The sequence below is a fragment of the Remersonia thermophila genome, chromosome 1 (genome assembly GCF_042764415.1).
Source record: "Remersonia thermophila strain ATCC 22073 chromosome 1, whole genome shotgun sequence".
Taxonomy (NCBI): domain Eukaryota; kingdom Fungi; phylum Ascomycota; class Sordariomycetes; order Sordariales; family Chaetomiaceae; genus Remersonia; species Remersonia thermophila.
In genome coordinates this window covers 1448513-1465066 of record NC_092217.1, presented here as the reverse complement: position 1 = coordinate 1465066, position 16554 = coordinate 1448513, and the positions used below count along the sequence as shown (strand labels likewise).

Genomic DNA, 16554 nt, shown 5'->3' with positions numbered 1-16554 from the left:
CTCCATCTCACGCTGCAGGCGCTAGTTTTGATACCCCGGACGATCAAATCAAAAGCCCAATCACTGACGGCGGGGCGAGCGAGGGTTTTTGCCGGTCATCTGGACTGTGTATCAGGAACAGGCCGCCCCAGAGGGGCAATCCGCAAGCGAAGGGAGGATACCATGTGAACACCAACTGCGGAGTGCATGATGGGGTCCCTAGAAATCAAACCCTGAATGCATGGTGGACAGGGGTGAGGGCTCCTGACGTGTGTATATAGCCCATCCTCCCTTTCGTCTTCCAACGTCTTGTTCCCTCTTGAACTTCAGCGACCTCCTCACCAGGCAAACCTCTCTCCCTCTCTCTCTTCTCTCCCTCGCCAATCCTCGACCGCAGCCTCCAACTCCATCTGCTTCACGGCGGCCCTCCCAGCTTACTTTGGTACTTTTTGCGAATCCAACACACAAAAGTCGCCCTTGGGGACCCACTCCCACGTACTCTTAAACAAACACACCCACGCACTCTCTCTCACAAACACCCACCAACGCAATGGCCCCGTCTCCTCTCACCCAGGCCCCGCTCTCCACCTTCCTGCCGCTGGCTCCGAGCGTCTCGGAGTCGGCTCCCCGCAGGCCCTCTCAGCCCGACATTGCCGCCGGCAGCGAGACCATCAACAAGCGCCGCACCTCGAGCTCGGCCAGCACCAGCAGCACCACCAGCTTCCGCTTCCTCAGGCTCGGACCGGTCCACGACGGCGAGCACCTGGGCGGCGAGAAGGGCGATTATTCCGAGGTTGCGGTCGAGTAACCGCTTTCTCTCTCTCTCTGAGACCGCCATGTGACCCATGCTACCTACCACGACCATCCCACCCAACCTTGAGAGGGAAAAGAGGGGGAGGGGAGGGGGGGGGGGGGGGGGGGGAGTGGTTCTTTTTCTGCCTGGTGGCGGAGTTTTTCTTTTCCCCCGTTCATGTTCATGAACATCATCCATTTTTGATCCATATCACATTTTACTCGCGGGAGAGGAAATTCGTCCCTGAGCGGCTGGTTGATTGGGTTCGCCTGTTTACGCAACTGAAGGAAAGGGAGTTTGAGCATTTGGGTATTAGGTTGGCTGTTTGGCTTGTTTTTTGGATGTGGCTTTTTTGTTTTGTCCGGCATAAGCATACTTGCAGAACGTCATCATTTTTGATCATCATCAGCGATACCACGAACAACGAAATAGGAAATTTTTTTTTTTTTAAAAAAAAAAGCAGCATCAAGGGGGAGAGGGAAGCGAAAATACAAGAAAAGTGTTTTCTGTTAAAGGGGGGATACTCAGACACTGCTCTCTCTCCATGCGCTCTTGTTTGTTGTCTTGATGATGTCCACACCATGCGTATCCACATGCTACATCCCACATTGACGCTCACACTCACGCATCCACAAGAGACAGAGACGACAGACACACAGGGGGAGAGAGAGAGAGAGAGAGAGAGAGAGAGGCTACGGTATCCATGGTGTGTCGTGCTCGGGGCAGCGTGCGTCCGAGCGGGCGGGCAGCGAGCCTCGAGCCTGAGGTTTTTTTTTTTTTTTTTTTTTTTTTTTTTTTTTTTTTTTTTTTTTTTTTTTTTTTTTGCCCGTTGCCCGCCCTCCTGCGGCGCGGATGTGGGGGGTAAGTTCACCAACTACCATACTCAGTAACTACTGCGTACACGTAGTGATGTTTCGACGCCCTGTCTGTTTGAACACAAAACAAAATGGGAAGCGTTGCACCGCCCAACGCGTGTGGCCAACCACCGCGTGCAGGCTGCATGCAAGATTTCCTTGTTTCCGCAGTCCCCGAGACAGCCGATCTTTTTTTTTTTTTTTTCCCTGCTTGCCTGGAGGCGATGGAGATGGGTGGATGTGCGTGTGCGTGTGTGCGTGTGTGTGAGTGGATGTCTGTGTGGATGTGGATGTGTGTGTTTGAGGAGCGAGGGAGGGAGGGGGGGGGAAAGGTTGCCAGGGGGGAGGGGTTGCATGTGGAGCAATATCCCAGACCATGAACCCTTTTGGTTGCTCCGGCGGGACCGTGGTTTTTCTTACACGACAGTTTCTCGGTCGTGTGGGGGAACACATTGACGCCCTCTCGCGGACTTGACGCGTTGGGGGGGTTGGATGGCGGGACACCTTCTTTGCAAGGCAGAGGCAGAGGAGGACGAGAAAAAGAATAGTTACAAGAGAAGAAGGCCGTGCTGGCCGCCTTACCCGCCGCGCTATAGAGCGCTAGCGTGGGCTTGCTGGATAGGGCCGTGGGATGCAGAAAGAGACAACAAAGAAGTGCGCGTCTGGGTGGTGAGCGAGCGCCCGCCGCCTTTCCGCTTCCCCCCCCCTTGGCCGCTTGGGGATGCCGCTTGGGGATGCCGCTTGGGGAGGCCGCTTGGGGATGCTGACGTTGGAGTTGATTGAGGTGGGCCCTTGGTCGGAGATTGGTCCGCCTGCCCGTTTCTTTTCTTCTGCGGGCTGCCGTGACAGCTTGCCATTTGTTGACGGCGGGCTGCGAGATGCGTGCGGGGGGGCCAAAAGCAAAGGGCTGGGGTTATGCAGTGGGAGCTTGCTTGCACGGCATGTTGCAGCACGACAGGGAGCAGAGCGAACAGCGTCGCATTGTTGCAACGCGGAGATCTGGCGGCGTTGCGGGGTCCTCGCTTCGAATGGCGAGAGATTCGAGCTTCATGGTGGAAAAAAAAGGAGGACAGCTCAGCAACTCTCTCCCCCCTTTCACGACGGACTCGTCTCGAGTGACTTGGCGATTCAGGCTCGCCTCTCACTCACGTCACACCGCCGCCGCAGCCGCCGCCGCCGCCGCCGCCGCCGCCGCCGCAGAGGGCATGCTGCCTCTCTCTGCCTCCCTACCTGAGCTTCGATGCTCATATCTTCTTGGCCATCCTGACCCAAACAGAGAGGTGGTGGAGACAAGCAGTTTCTCCCGCCGTACCACATACTAAACAATCCATCCATCTCGGCGCAGGCATTCTGCACACTTAACGTCCATGGAGTGATGTGGTTCACCATGTATAGTATAGTACAAAGCCCAGGTGCGGCAGACCCTCGCAGCGCCTTCACCCTAGCAGGTTCCCTTCCCCCCACACATCCCTTTCTCGCTACGGCAGGAAGAGGCGTTGGGGCAAGGTTGGTCGATTCGTTCGCTGCTGGTTACACAGTAGCACTTGGAGGGCCGGCCCCACTCAGAGCCTCAAAACCAGGGGGCGGCGCCAGGGAGATCAGGGAGAACGAGACGAGAGGACCGCCGCCGCCCGCCGCTCGGCTTGTCGGAGTGGGCCGAAGAAATCCAACTTGGGGGTTTGGGGGTTTGGGGAGGCTTTCGTTTCCCTTTCCGACTTGGGTAACGACTAATAGCTAGCTAGCTAGCATGTTCCGGTTCGTCCAGCCTCGTCTTGGTGGGCTTGTGGGGCACATCTGTCTGCTCAAGATGCCGAGATACTCGAGATGGCTTGTGCTCATGTAGCGAACCACACGTACGCAGTACGCAGTACGCGCCATGTACCTACCGAGTATGTACCCTAGCTCGTCCGCCTGAGTCCGGGGCGCCGGGGGAGAAGAAGGAAGAGCTCGGCTCATCAAAAGGGGATGGTCAACGGTCGCTTATAGTAGGTACCATGGGTTCCTTCTACGGATGGAGCCACAAGAACGAGCCCCGGAGCTCCGTTACCTTGAGGACGCATGTCGACCGGAGTCGGTGTACAAGCAACGTTATTCTTGCTTTGGGGGGGAGACAGGGGAATGGAGTCTTGCTGCCTCCCTTCTCCCCTGCCCCCCACTCTCCCAAACTCGCTCTGTTTGTTTTGGCGGCCTGCGCGGCATTCCCAACCCGCCGAGCAGCATGCGAGCCTTCATTGTTCTCACCCCCATCGTTCGTTTCTCTCGCCCGTCTCGGATTCGACTCGTCAGCTCCCTCCGCAAAGACGTCATCCATCCTGGCATGTTGGGGTAGAATAACGTTATCGCTCACGCCGCCACACCTTGTACACGCACACCAAAACATCACAAGAGTGGTAATAGATAGGAGCCTGCATTAAGACACTCCCCGCCCCCTAACCCCGTATCAAACAAACATCTGCTATATACTCTTGTTCTCGGTCCTCAACGCAGCCTATGAATCCTTCTTATGTGCTTGCTTCATGCCAATCCCAAACAGGCCTGGACATCACACCCCCCCCTGTCCTTCACCACCATTCAACTAATTCATCCCTCCCTCCCTCTCCTGTCCCCGCTCTCTCTGGCCTTCCACCGCTCCCCTCCGACCCCTTCCCGAGAATCAAGGAAAACCACCTGGGATGTGATTTGTTTGTTTTTGCTTTCATAAAAACCCTTTCCCACTCATCTTCTCCAATCTCAAACCACGCGTCGCCAGAAATCAAAAAAAAAGCACAACCCGGTCTAGTAGTTGGGGGGTAAGAAACAAGAATTACAAGGTACAAGAAAACGCAGGCGGAATCAAGGGAGAAAGCATCCTCTTGATGTTCTCCCCCCTTTTTATGTCTCGCCCGCCCACCGGTCATGAAAAAAAAAAAAAAACCATAAAAACCATCACAAAATGCAAACTCTCCACCACCGCCGCCGCCATGCTTTGCCAGACTGCATCCGCTCCTGACCCTCCCACGTCGTAGACACGTTCCTCCATCCAGGGCAAGGCAGCCTGCGCCTCGCCAAGGAATGGTCCTCTCTGTCGTCGCTCGTAGCTCGTACCTTTCTGATCGGGCACGCCATGTCAGATGGAACCAAGCCGCACCGGCCGAGGCTTTGAGCTTAATCGTTCTGCGGCGAGGTAGGCGAGCTAGAATATGCAACCCAGTCAGCGCCACCATCCTCGTTTCGGACCGCAGCAAAGAAAACCATGGGCGCAAAAGAACCTACTATTGATCACCGCCCCCGCCGCCTTGCGTCCTACCCGGCGTCCTCGGCGAGAAGCTTGGGCTCGTCGGGCTATACCCCGGGCTCGTCGGGCTCAGCTGCTGCCCCGGGCTCCTGTGGAAGGCCGGGCTGGTAGGCGAGTACGCGTCCGGGCTCGTGGGCGACCACGTCGGCGAGGCCGGCGAGTAGCTCGGGGACGTGGCCTGGAAGGCGGGCGAGGCCGGGCTGTAGCTCGGGCTGGTGGGCGAGTACGACGGCGACGTGGGCGAGTTGAACTGGGCCGGCGAGGTCGGGCTGTAGTGCCGCGCGCCGATGCCGGCGGCCGGGGAGGCGGGAGAGTAGGAAGGCGAGGTCGGGCTGTAGTTGGGGGACGTCGGGCTTCCGGGCCGGAGCATGGGCGAGGTGGGCGAGAAGGAGGGGGAGGACGGGCTGAACTGCGGGCTCGAGGCGTAGCGGCCGCCGGCGCCGATGAGGGGAGACGTGGGCGAGTAGCCGGCCGGCGACGAGGGCGAGTAGCCGCCGTAGGTGAAGGGGGAGGTCGGCGACGTCGAGAAGGGGCTCGTGGCGCGCGGGCTGGTCGCGTAGGGGTTGACGGTGCTGGAGCCGAAGCCGCCGCCGTACTCGGTGCCGAACCCGCTCGGGCTGTCGGAGCCGCCGCCCTGGATGGGCGAGAAGTTGCCCGGGGTGGGCGAGTAGCCGCCCAGGAAGCCCTCGTCGGCCAGGGGCGAGCCCGTGTCGTAAGGGGTCGCGGCGCCCTCGAGCTGGGCGCCCTTGATGGTCATGCCCGGCATCAGGCCCATGCGGGAGTTGTCCGAGATGACCGTCTCGAGCATCTTAGGGTCGAGAAGGACGTCGAAGTGGCCGGTGCCCATGGGCGCCATCTGGCCCAGCATGACGTTCTCCGAGATGCCGCGGCAGTCGTCGAGCTCGCCGACGGCGGCCGCCTCGAGCAGGATCTCGACCGTCTCCTCGAACGAGCAGCGCATCAGGGCGCCCGTGTCGGCGCGGTTGATGCCGTGGCGCGTCACGGCGGCGATGCTGCCGCGGTACGTCATGACGTCGACGAGCAGCGCCAGGTGGCGGTGGTTGACGTAGGAGCCGTCAAAGGCAAGCACCTGGGTCAGCTCCTGCAGGAGGGCCGCGCGGGCGGCCTCGATGCCGAGCATGTCGACGATCTGGTACAGGTCGTTGGTCGAGGTGCGCCGGGCGTCGACGCCTTCGATGGTCAGGACCTCGCGCAGCGACGTTCCCTGGGTGTCGAGGTACCACTCCTGGCACTCGGGCAGGTCCTTGATGGCCACCTGGGAGCCGTCGGCGCGCTCCACCACCTTGGTGCCCTTGTTCAAGAAGGCGCGCTCGATGCCGGGGACGCCGCGCAGCGTGCAGCTGTCCAGGAGGTGCTTCTCGAGGCGCTTGAGCATTTCGTCTTCCTCGATGATCTTGTTTCCGTCCTCGTCCTTGTCGTCGGCCTGGCGAATGACGCGGATGCGGAGGACCATCTCCTCGGCGTTGTTATCGCTGAAGATGACGGCCACGTCCCGGCGGTACTCGTCCTTGATGACCTGGGCAACGTCCTCGACGCGCAGGCCCTTGTCGAGCATCTTTTGGCGGTCGAGCGTGATCCTCAGCAGCCAGCGCGACTGGTTCTCGATCGAGTCCTGGTCCGAGGCGTCCGGGATCAAAAAGTACGACTCGACCATGTCGTAGTCCTCGGGGATGGTGGTGGTGGTGATGTCGGGATCGTAGTAGATCTCGGTCATGGCCGTGACGGAGCGCAGGCTGGTGTGCTCGACCACGTTGCGCATGCGCTTGGCGTCCTCCTGGGTGGCGTTTTCGGCGTCGATGTAGACCACCATGGACGGCGTCTTGATGTCCTTGGCGACGTTGAGAATCTCCTTGAGGCGCGGGACGCCGAGGGTGACGTTCTTGGACGACACGCCGGCGAAGTGGAACGTGTTGAGCGTCATCTGGGTGGCGGGCTCGCCGATGGACTGGGCGGCCAGCACGCCGACCATTTCGCCGGGGGCGACCATGGAGCGCTGCCAGCGGTTCTCGAGCTCGCCCAGGATGTGCTCGAAGGCCAGCTTGTTGATGCGCTGCTCCACGGCGAGGCGCTTGTAGGCCAGGCGGGACCGCAGCTGGGCCTTGAAGAGGATGGTCGAGTTGTAGTCGGCCTCCTTGGAGATGGGATCGTCGCCGCGAATCACCACCATGCGATCGAGGAGGGCCTTGACCGCGGGGATGACGTCGTTGGGCGTCAGGTCGCTGCGGTGGGCCTCGTCGACCTTGAACAGCTTCTTGGCCGTCTCGATGATGCGGGCGATGTTCAAGGGCAGCTGCATGTTGTCCTCGGCGCCCTTGCGCTTGTTGATCTGGCGCAGGAGCTTGCGGTCGGCCAGGAGCTGCTCGTACTCCTGGTCCAGGAGCTCCTGGACCGCCGGGTCGCTGGCCATCTCGCGGCCGTACTCGAGGGCGTCGAGCGCGACGCCCGAGCTCGCCGGGTCCATGACGTCGAGGCGGAAGCGCTTGTCGAACGCCTTGTTGGAAAGGTTCATGTGGTCGACGCGCTGCTTCTCGATGGCGATGCCGTCGAGGCCGTCCTCGCCGTAGATGAACTGGATGATGTCGCCGAGCGAGTTGCGCACGGTGCCGTCGTAGCGGGCCTCGGCGTCCTCGAGCGCCTTGACGAGGCGACGCTGGATGTAACCCGTCTCGGCCGTCTTGACGGCGGTGTCGATCAAACCCTCGCGGCCGGCCATGGCGTGGAAGAAGAACTCGGTCGGGGTCAGGCCGCGGAGGTACGAGTTCTCGACGAAGCCGCGGGCCTCGGGCGAGTAGTCGTCCTTTGTGAAGTGCGGCAAGGTGCGGTACTTGAAGCCGAAGGGGATGCGCTTGCCCTCGACGATCTGCTGGCCGACCAGGGCCGACATCTGGGAGATGTTGATGGACGAGCCCTTGGAGCCGGAGCGGGCCATGGTGACGGCGTTGTTCAGGTCCTTCAGGCTCTTCTCGGCCGACGTGCCGGCCTTGTCGCGGGCCCTGTTCAGGGCGGTCGAGACCTTGTTCTCAAAGGTCTCGCGGATGTTCATGCCGGGGAGAGGCTCGAGCAGGTTGTTGGTGGCCTGCTGGGTCAGCCTGCGGACCTCCTCCTTCTCCTCGTTGATGTGCTTCTCGATCAGCTCGATGGTCTTGGGGTCGGGGATGGTGTCGCCGATGCCGATGCTGTGGCCGTTGTGCAGCAGCCAGTAGTTGACCACGCGCTGGCACCCGTTGAGGAACTCCATGGCGCCCTGGGGCCCCAGCTCGTTGTAGCAGAGGTGGACGATGCCGCCGCCGGCGGCGCCGATGCTCTTCTTGGACAGCAGGCCGTAGATGACCTGGCCCTGCTGGATCAGGAGGCCATCGTCCTTGAGCGGATGGTCCTTGTCCGGGGACTCGGAGCCCATGTGCATGTTGATGATCTTGGGGATGATCATGCTGATGATCTGCTTGCCGGTCCAGCGGGGGCGGGGCTTGTGGATGGCCGGGATGGGGATGACGCCGTCCCAGTCGGGGACCCACATCATGGTGTTCATGACCTCCTCCTTGGTGAGGAAGACGTCGCGGCGGCAGAGCTTGTAGGCGCCGGCCAGCGTGTCCTGGACGATGCCCATGAGGGGGCCGTTGCGCTGGGGCGACACAATGTTGAGCGGGACCATGCAGAGCTCCTTGACCTCGGCGCGCGTCTCCTCGGTCTGGGGAACGTGCAGGTTCATCTCGTCGCCGTCGAAATCGGCGTTGTACGGGGAGGTGACGGACAGGTTGAGGCGGAAGGTCGAGTAGGGCATGACGCGGACGCGGTGGCCCATCATGGACTCCTTGTGCAGCGAGGGCTGACGGTTGAAGATGATGTAGTCGCCGTCCATGAGGTGGCGCTCCACCTTCCAGCCGTACTCGAGCTGGATGGTGGTGGCGCGGCGGTAGTGGCGCAGGTCCATGCGCGTGCCGTCGGAGCGCACGACGAAGCGGGCGCCCGGGTGCTCGTTGGGGCCGTTCTGGACGTACTTTGTGAGCTTGGCAATGTTGTAGGGCGTGACGGTCTCGGGGTAGGTGAGGGTGCGGGCGATGCTGCGCGGCACGCCGACCTCGTCCAACGAGATGTTGGCGTCGCCCGTGATGACGGTGCGGGCCGAAAAGTCGACGCGCTTGCCCATCAAGTTGCCGCGAAGGCGACCCTCCTTGCCCTTGAGGCGGGCGCGGATGGCCTTGACGGGACGGCCGCTCTTCTGAAGGGCCTGCGGCTGGCCGGCAATGTCATTGTCCATGTAGGTGGCGACGTGGTACTGGAGGAGGTTCTCAAAGTCGCTGATGATGTGCTGCGGGGAGCCCTCGGCGATGGCCTGGCGGACGTTGCCGTTGGCACGAATAATGTCGCCGAGCTTGTACGTCAGGTCGTCCTCGTTGCGAAGGCCCGTGCCGGTGCCGTCCATCGAGATGCTGGGGCGGACGGGCGGGGGCGGGACGGGCAGGACCGTGATGATCATCCACTCGGGGCGGGCCTGCGAGATGTTGAGGCCGATGTCGATCATCTCGTCGTCCGACATGCGGCGGAAGATGTTGAGGGCCATCTCGGGCGTGATGACCTTTTTCTCCTTGGTCTTGATGCCGTCCTCGTCCTTGGTCTCGAAGTGGGCCCAGAGCGTGAGCGCCTGCTGGCGGATGACGGGCTGGATGTTGCCGCAGCCGCCGTGGCCCTCGGTCGGGGCGGCGCTGTCGGGCTTGAACTCGCCGTCCTCGGCCTGCTTGGGGGGGTCGTTATCGCAGCGCTTCTTGCTCTTGCAAATGTCCCAGACCCGCTTGAAGCGGACCTTGGGGTCGCGGATGCGCATGGCGGCGGCGTACTGCGGGTCGGACTGCGACGGAAAGGTCAGCACACGCGCCTAAGGAGAAACCCGCCACCCCGCTCCCCAACGGCATGCTCGGCTGCCACATACCCGATCGGCCAACACCTTGCTACAGTTGTGGCAGACCATCTCCAGCAGCTTTTTGGTGCGCCGGATGAAACCCGGGTGGTAGACGGGGCGGGCGAGCTCGATGTGGCCAAAGTGACCCGGGCACTCGGTCATGTTCTCGGTGCACGTCTTGCACTTGAACTGGCGGTCGACGGAGCCGAGAAGGGGATCGTTGAGGCCGCCGTCGCGAGGCTTGGTGCGCGACTCATCCATGGTTTCCGGGTAGATGATGTGGCACACGCTCATCGCCTTGATTTCCTCGGGCGAGAGGAGGCCGAACTGGATCTCCTGGATGGTGCGGATGGGCGCACTCGAGTGCGCGAAGATGAGGTTCGCCATTATGATGGGTGCGTCGATGCAGACGGTCGAGGAGGAAAAAAATTACGGGGAAAACAACGGGGGCGCGATATCCGATCGGAAGTCGTCGCGCGACGGGGCGAAATGCAGAGGAGCGGCAATGTCGGTGAGAGAGGGAACGGATGGATGCCGATGGTTTTGGATGACGGAAAAGCGCGATCCCGATGACGAAGCGAGCGTCGGTCGTCAAAGCAACGTCGAGACGTTGAGCGCGGTGATGGGGTTGAAAAGAATCCGAAGGGCCAAAAAAACGCGAACGACGGCTCGATGATCGAAATGGGCGAATGACGCGCGTAAGAGGGACGCGAAAGAGTGAGTCTTGTCGAGGACGACGACTCCGGCTCCGGCTCCGGCTCCGACGACGACGACGACGACGACGACAAGGACGCGGTCGGGGTCGGGCGATGACGTGTTTCGAGCGTGGTTTCGGTGGTGGGAATCTGCTGCTCGGGCCTCCTCCACGTCCTGCTTCTCCCAGGCCAGCGGCCCGAAGCAGCGCTCTGTTTAGGAACTTGGAGGCTCCAGCTTCTTCTCTGGTCGCCCGCGGCCCGAAGAACAATCGATGGACCCGGAGGATCGCAATCAACACGTCGGGTATTCCTGTCGGGCGAGGTCGCGCGACAAGAACGGGATATCTTGACGCGATGTGCGATGCCGGGGGGTGGTGGAGGGAGATGGTTGTTGATGGGGAGGATGGGGGGGGGGGGGCGAGGTTTGAGAAAGGAGAAGCTGGAGGCCCAGAAAAAGTTCAACCTGACAAAGCAAGCAAAGCAGAGAAGGCCAAAGACCTGACCAGACGCGGAAACGAGGCGCGGCGCCAAGAGCGATATGCCAAGACCCACCCACGGGCCCCCCAGGAACCAGACCTACTATATGTACTGTGGTACACAGTGCAAGCCTGGAGTTTGCCTAGAACGATTCACTAGTACCACAGTAGGCGGACCCACCTCAGGTTGCATGAAACACGCCTGCTTCAGGTGGTTATACTGCGTAACCAATAGTAGTTCCTTGCTCTAGCTGGCCAAGGCCCGTCCTCAATGCCATGCCATCAACCACCACCCAGCATTGCCTGGAGGACAAGCATTGTCGACAAAACGCTTGCATAGCATTGTTGGATTCTGGAAACCATGCTTCCTGAAATCATGGCGATTTCTTTAGCAATACGCAGACGGGAGTTTGCGTGCATCCATCGAAATGAATACTAAACAAAATACAGAAACAGATATTACTAGACCAGCAACAACACCACAACACCAAAACACCTATGGAGAAGACGCAATGCAATGATGTACGCAGTATACATCCATGGAGCGCTCGGGGCACTCGGGAGGCGAAAGAAGGCGAAAAAGAAATGGAAGCAGAAGAAACTCCGCGTCTCATTTCTTTCTCCCCCGTCTCCCCGCGCCCCCGCCGCCGGCCGTCTTCTTGGCCGCCCCGCGCTCCTCGCCCGTCAAATCCCCCTCCTCGTGCTCCCCGGGGCTCTTTCTCCGCAGGGTCCCCGGCGCGGCGTTGACAAACTCCTCCTCGCTGTCCGACTCCCCGAGGCTGAACAAGATGGGCATCCGAAACCCGCCCGCCCCCCTTTCCTCGTCCCACCCCGCGCCGCTCTCCACCACCGTCAGCACGTCCACGTCCTCGTCCTCCTGGTCCAGCCGCCGCTTCTGGATCTCCTCCTGCGGGTGGATGTCGAACTCGTCCTCGCGCTCGACGTACTCGACGTTCTCCTCGACCTCGACAAAGTCGGGCGCCAGCGCGGACCACCGCTGCGGCGTCGTGACGCTCCAGATGTTGATGCGGCCCGTCTCCAGGCCGCACGCCGCCAGCAGCGCGCGGTGCGGGTGCCACTCGATGACGCCCTGCTCCTCCTTGGGGCCTTCCAGCATGCGGACCAGGCTGCCGTGCGCCCGCTCCCAAATGTACAGCTCGTGGTTGTTGTACGTCGAGGCCGCCACGTACTCGCCCGTCGCGCTGAAGGCGACGTGGTTCCACGACAGCCGGTTCACCACGTCCTGGAACTTGTGCTCGAGCGGCAGCTGGAGGGTGTCGGGGTCGAGGTCCGGCGCCGAGAGGTTGGGGACGAGAAAGGTGCGGATGATGCGGTCCTGGGCGTTGACGAGGAGCTCCTTGCCGGACTCGGTCAGCCGGAGGGTGGTGATGACGCCGCCGGCGATCTTTTCCGAGTAGATGATGTCGCGGGTTCGCGCGTCGATGATGTTGAGCCGGCCTTTGGTGGTGCCGGCGAGGAGGTGGGTGCCCGAGGCGGTGTAGACGATGGCCGTGGTCATGTTTTTGGCGTCTTCCTTGGCTTGCCTTTCCCGCCGGGCCGCGTCGGCGTCCGGGTACGCCGCCGTGGTGCGTTTGGGGACCGACGGGAGGACGTGGCGCACCTCGATGGGCTCGGCGACGTCGACGAGCATGGGCTGGTCCTCGAACAGGGCGGCGGCGAACTGGAGGCTATGCGCGGCCACGCGTCAGCGGCTGGGCGGGGCCATCGTGGGAGGGAGAACGGAGAGGAGGGCGGGGTTACTGGTTCCAGGGGTGCAGCTCGGCGCCGTAGACGGGGGCGCGAAAGCGCACCTCGCGGTATCGTTTCCCATCGCGCAGGTCCCATAAAATCACCTTCCACCCTTGGCAGGCCGAGAGCAGGTAGCGGCCGCAGCGCGACCAGCTCAGCGACGTGATGTTCCTGGAATGCCCCCTCAGCTTGCGGGCCACGCCCATGGTCTCGAGGTCCCAGATGACGACGGTGCCGTCAACGCGGCCCGAGGCGAGAAAGTCGCCCTTGCGATTGAAGCGGACGCATGTCGAATGCCCGGAGCGGATGGTGTTGGTGATGTTTTCGGGGTAGTCTTGAAGCAGGTAATCGTCCGAAAGGAGGAGGTTCATGGTGGGACGTGCGGCGTGGTTACCCGGAAGCTCTCGTGGTAAGGTACCTAGGTAGCCTTTTTTTTTTTTTTTTTTGGAAAAGGGAATCGGAAGCGTTGTCGCGGCGAGGCTGAAAGGAAACCGGAGAAAGAATTGGGAGGCGAGCTGCAAGGCTGCAGGCCCCCCCGCAACGGAGAAGAGACCGACCCAGATCCAAACAAAAGAAGATGCAACGGGAGAAGCTGGGCCTGCTGGACCTGCTGGGCCTGCTGGACCCATTCACCCCATTAACAGCCCGGCGCCGGGCCAGGATGTGATGCCAAGGCTGGGACCTAGGGAGACCCCACCATACTTACCTACCCACTAATATAGTAGGTACTGCGTAAGTACCTGCTGCGTACTGTGTACTCGGTGTGCATGGCAGGGCAGGGGATGGACCGTTTGGTGGGGTGAGAGAGAGCAGAGAGAGGGGATATCCCACCTCAACTCAAACTCAAACTCAAACGAAAACTCCCACTCACTCACGGTTCAGGTGATTTGGGACAGAGAGCAGGCTTCTTCTTCTTCTTCTTTTTCTAGTAGCTTGCTGTTTCCCCTGACAAGACGAAACGATTCACCATGGCGAACTCCAAGTCTGTGGGAACCGGAAGAAGACCACCCTAATCGCCAGAACCTTCAACCCACTAACACCGAGCACGCAGGTTTGAGTACGTCAAGCAGTTTGAGCAGCACGACAACCTGCTTCCCAACACGTGGATCGTGGTCCGCATCGACGGCCGGGGGTTCACAAAGTTTGCCAGCAAGTATGGCTTTGAGAAGCCCAACGACCGCCGCGCCCTGGAGCTCATGAACGCCGCCGCCCGCGCCGTCATGGCGGAGCTCCCAGACATCACCATCGCCTACGGCGTCAGCGACGAGTACAGGCATGTCGAGCGTTAGGCCGCTCTTCCCCGTGGCATCTTTCGGCGTCTGCTAACCCCCCATCGCTCCCGGTCAGCTTTGTCTTTCACAAATCGTGCAGCCTCTTCGAGCGGCGGTCGAGGTATGCAAGGGCCCTTGTCCTCGCCGCGAAGGCCAGCGCGGTACCCGACTGACCCTGTCCCCGACCCTCAGCAAGCTCGTCTCAACCATCGTCTCGACGTTCACCGCCTACTACGTGCACTTTTGGCCCATCCACTTCCCGGATACGCCGCTGTCCCCGCCGCTGCCCAGCTTCGACGGCCGCGCCGTCTGCTACCCGACGGTGCAGAACCTGCGCGACTACATGAGCTGGAGGCAGGTCGACTGTACGCGCAACCCACAGCGTTGGCCGCCATCCCTTGTGCGCTGCTGACCCATCCCGCAAGGCCACATCAACAACCTCTACAACACCACGTTTTGGGCGCTCATCCAGCTGGGCGGCTTGGACGCGACCGAGGCCGAAAAGACGCTCAAGGTGCGAACCCTCACACGCCTTTTTCTTTCTTTCTTTCTTTTTTTTTCCTTTTTGGTTTTCATTACAACTCGCCCGTCTGACAGACATGATGTGGAATTCCAGGGAACCTTTGCCGCAGACAAGAACGAGATCCTCTTCTCCAGGTTTGGCATCAACTACAACAACGAGCACGAAATGTTCAAGAAGGGCAGCGTCGTCTTTCGAGATGTAAGTCGTCCCCTCGCCGCCAGCACGGGGAATCCCATCCAGCGTTGGTTGGTTGTTGACACACGCACGCTCCCCCCCCCCCCCCAAAAGTACGAGCTCGTCGAGCCGGGAACGCACAACACGGCGGCCGAGGTCGACACGCTCGCCGAGCCGGTCGAGCAGTCCAAGACGCAGAGCGAGAAGGACAGGAAGCGGCGCGCCAAGGCGCACATCGTGGTGGAACACCTGGACATTATCAAGGACGACTTTTGGGACCGCCGGCCCTGGTTGCTATCTAACAAGCCTGGCAAGATCCCCAAGGAGCCTTGAAGCCCGGCGACGGCGTCAAGACAGACGCTCGCTCCGCAGGCTTCCTGCCTCCGGGCTGGGTCCGGCCGGGGACGGGTCCCGTCTGGTCAGCGAACGGGTGGTCCGCAGCCGATACCGCAGCGGCTGGCTGGCCCCTCGGGCTTGGCCGGCCATGCGCATCCCAAACCCATGGGCTGGGGATGCAGCTGTTTCTTTTCTTGTGTTGCATGGCTTCTTGAACAGCCTTCGGTGTGAGGCTCATCATCCAATCCCATGGCCTTTTCACTCAGCCAGCCAGCCAGCCAGCCAGCCAGCCATCAAGCCAGCTAGAGAGAAAAAGAAAACCAGGCCAGCCAGACACACAAGATGGGTCTGCGGGCAAGGTGCCCAATTTTGCCCGGCATTTCGTCAAGCCTTGCCACACGAGGTCTGGTCATCCCAAATCCGCCTTCTGCTTGGCTTCCTCGTCTCTCCTCCTCCCCCTCCTCTTGGCCTCCTTGCGGGCTCTCCTCTCGGCCCGCCTGGCACGCCGCTCCTCCTTGGTCTCTTCCTCCCTCTTCTTGGCCTTCTTCGCCGCCTTCCTGGCCGCCTTGGCCTCCCTCCGTTTCGCCCGCTCCTCCTTGCGTATCCTCTTCGCCGCCTTGCGCGCGAGCTTCTCGGCCTTGCTCTCGCTCCTCCTCTCTTGCTTGTCCTTCCGCTTCCGCAACCTCCGATCTCCGTCCTCTTCCGACGAGGACGAGGAAGACGACGACGTGGGCGTCGCGTCCGTCTCCTCGGCCCCGTCCTTCCTGGCGCCCAGCGTCCCCTCCAGCGTCCCCTCCAGCACGCCCCCGCGCACAAAGGACGCGTACAGGCCCGCCGCGCCCGTGTACTTGCCCATGACCCCGCCCGTGGTGCCGCTCATGACGGCGTCCAGCTTGCCCTTGGTCACGGTCTGCACGACCCCCGCGCCGGCTTTGGCGCCCGAGGTGTCGAGCCCCTTGAGCTTCTCGTCAAAGGCGCGCAGCCACCACTGGTCCGACGTGGTGTGGTACGAGGCCTTGCTGCCGACGCCGCGGCCGTCGGTGTTGCGGCTGACGAGGAGCGGGCGCGAGAGGCCGATGGAGTTGTTGGTCGGGTGGAGGGAGAAGCCCTTGCCGCGCCAGCCCTGGGATTTGAGGAGGGCGGCGGCGTCCATGGCGGCGGCGCGTGGGGTTTGGGAAGGCTATGTATGGAATTCGAGAATCGCTGGGCGGGACGAGGACGAGCAAAGGGGGGGCTTCGAGCAAAGATGGTGGTGGAAAATCAAATCCTCGGCGGCGGGTCGTTGGGCTCGAACATTGGGATCGGAGAGGGCGCGGGGAGCTAGCTACCTGGGGGTCGATGGCATGGCCAAAGAAAAAAAAAAAAAAACGACCGAGCCGGAACCTTGACGGTTTTTTTTGGAGATTTCACGAGCCCGGCGGCGGAAATGTTGCTGGACAAAATTTTGGCTTGGCAAAGGCGGCGAACGCGGTGGAGAAACGTTATTACACAGTACGCAGTACAATACCTCCA

At 61.3% G+C, this 16554-nt stretch overlaps 5 protein-coding genes across 5 annotated transcripts; 2 read left to right on the top strand and 3 right to left on the bottom strand.

The window, feature by feature from the left end:
* Positions 1-529: 529 nt before the first annotated feature.
* On the top strand, positions 530-787 carry VTJ83DRAFT_419 (uncharacterized protein; the record flags this gene model as incomplete). Its single annotated transcript, XM_071010651.1, has 1 exon — positions 530-787. The coding sequence occupies one exon, from the start codon at positions 530-532 to the stop codon at positions 785-787; it is 258 nt and encodes an 85-aa protein (XP_070869772.1).
* Positions 788-4770: 3983 nt separating this feature from the next.
* Positions 4771-10205, bottom strand: VTJ83DRAFT_418 (DNA-directed RNA polymerase II subunit RPB1; the record flags this gene model as incomplete). The annotated part of the gene is made up of 3 exons (XM_071010640.1): positions 4771-4798; positions 4879-9767; positions 9849-10205. The coding sequence occupies 3 exons, from the start codon at positions 10203-10205 to the stop codon at positions 4771-4773; spliced, it is 5274 nt and encodes a 1757-aa protein (XP_070869771.1).
* Positions 10206-11599: 1394 nt separating this feature from the next.
* VTJ83DRAFT_417 (uncharacterized protein) lies at positions 11600-13109 on the bottom strand (the record flags this gene model as incomplete). The annotated part of the gene is made up of 2 exons (XM_071010629.1): positions 11600-12677; positions 12751-13109. 2 exons carry the CDS (start codon positions 13107-13109, stop codon positions 11600-11602), a joined length of 1437 nt encoding a protein of 478 aa, XP_070869770.1.
* Positions 13110-13706: 597 nt separating this feature from the next.
* VTJ83DRAFT_416 (uncharacterized protein) lies at positions 13707-15039 on the top strand (the record flags this gene model as incomplete). The annotated part of the gene is made up of 7 exons (XM_071010618.1): positions 13707-13720; positions 13790-14011; positions 14086-14130; positions 14202-14374; positions 14435-14523; positions 14626-14730; positions 14821-15039. The coding sequence occupies 7 exons, from the start codon at positions 13707-13709 to the stop codon at positions 15037-15039; spliced, it is 867 nt and encodes a 288-aa protein (XP_070869769.1).
* A 412-nt stretch (positions 15040-15451) lies between these two features.
* VTJ83DRAFT_415 (uncharacterized protein) lies at positions 15452-16195 on the bottom strand (the record flags this gene model as incomplete). The annotated part of the gene is made up of 1 exon (XM_071010607.1): positions 15452-16195. The coding sequence occupies one exon, from the start codon at positions 16193-16195 to the stop codon at positions 15452-15454; it is 744 nt and encodes a 247-aa protein (XP_070869768.1).
* Positions 16196-16554: the final 359 nt, after the last annotated feature.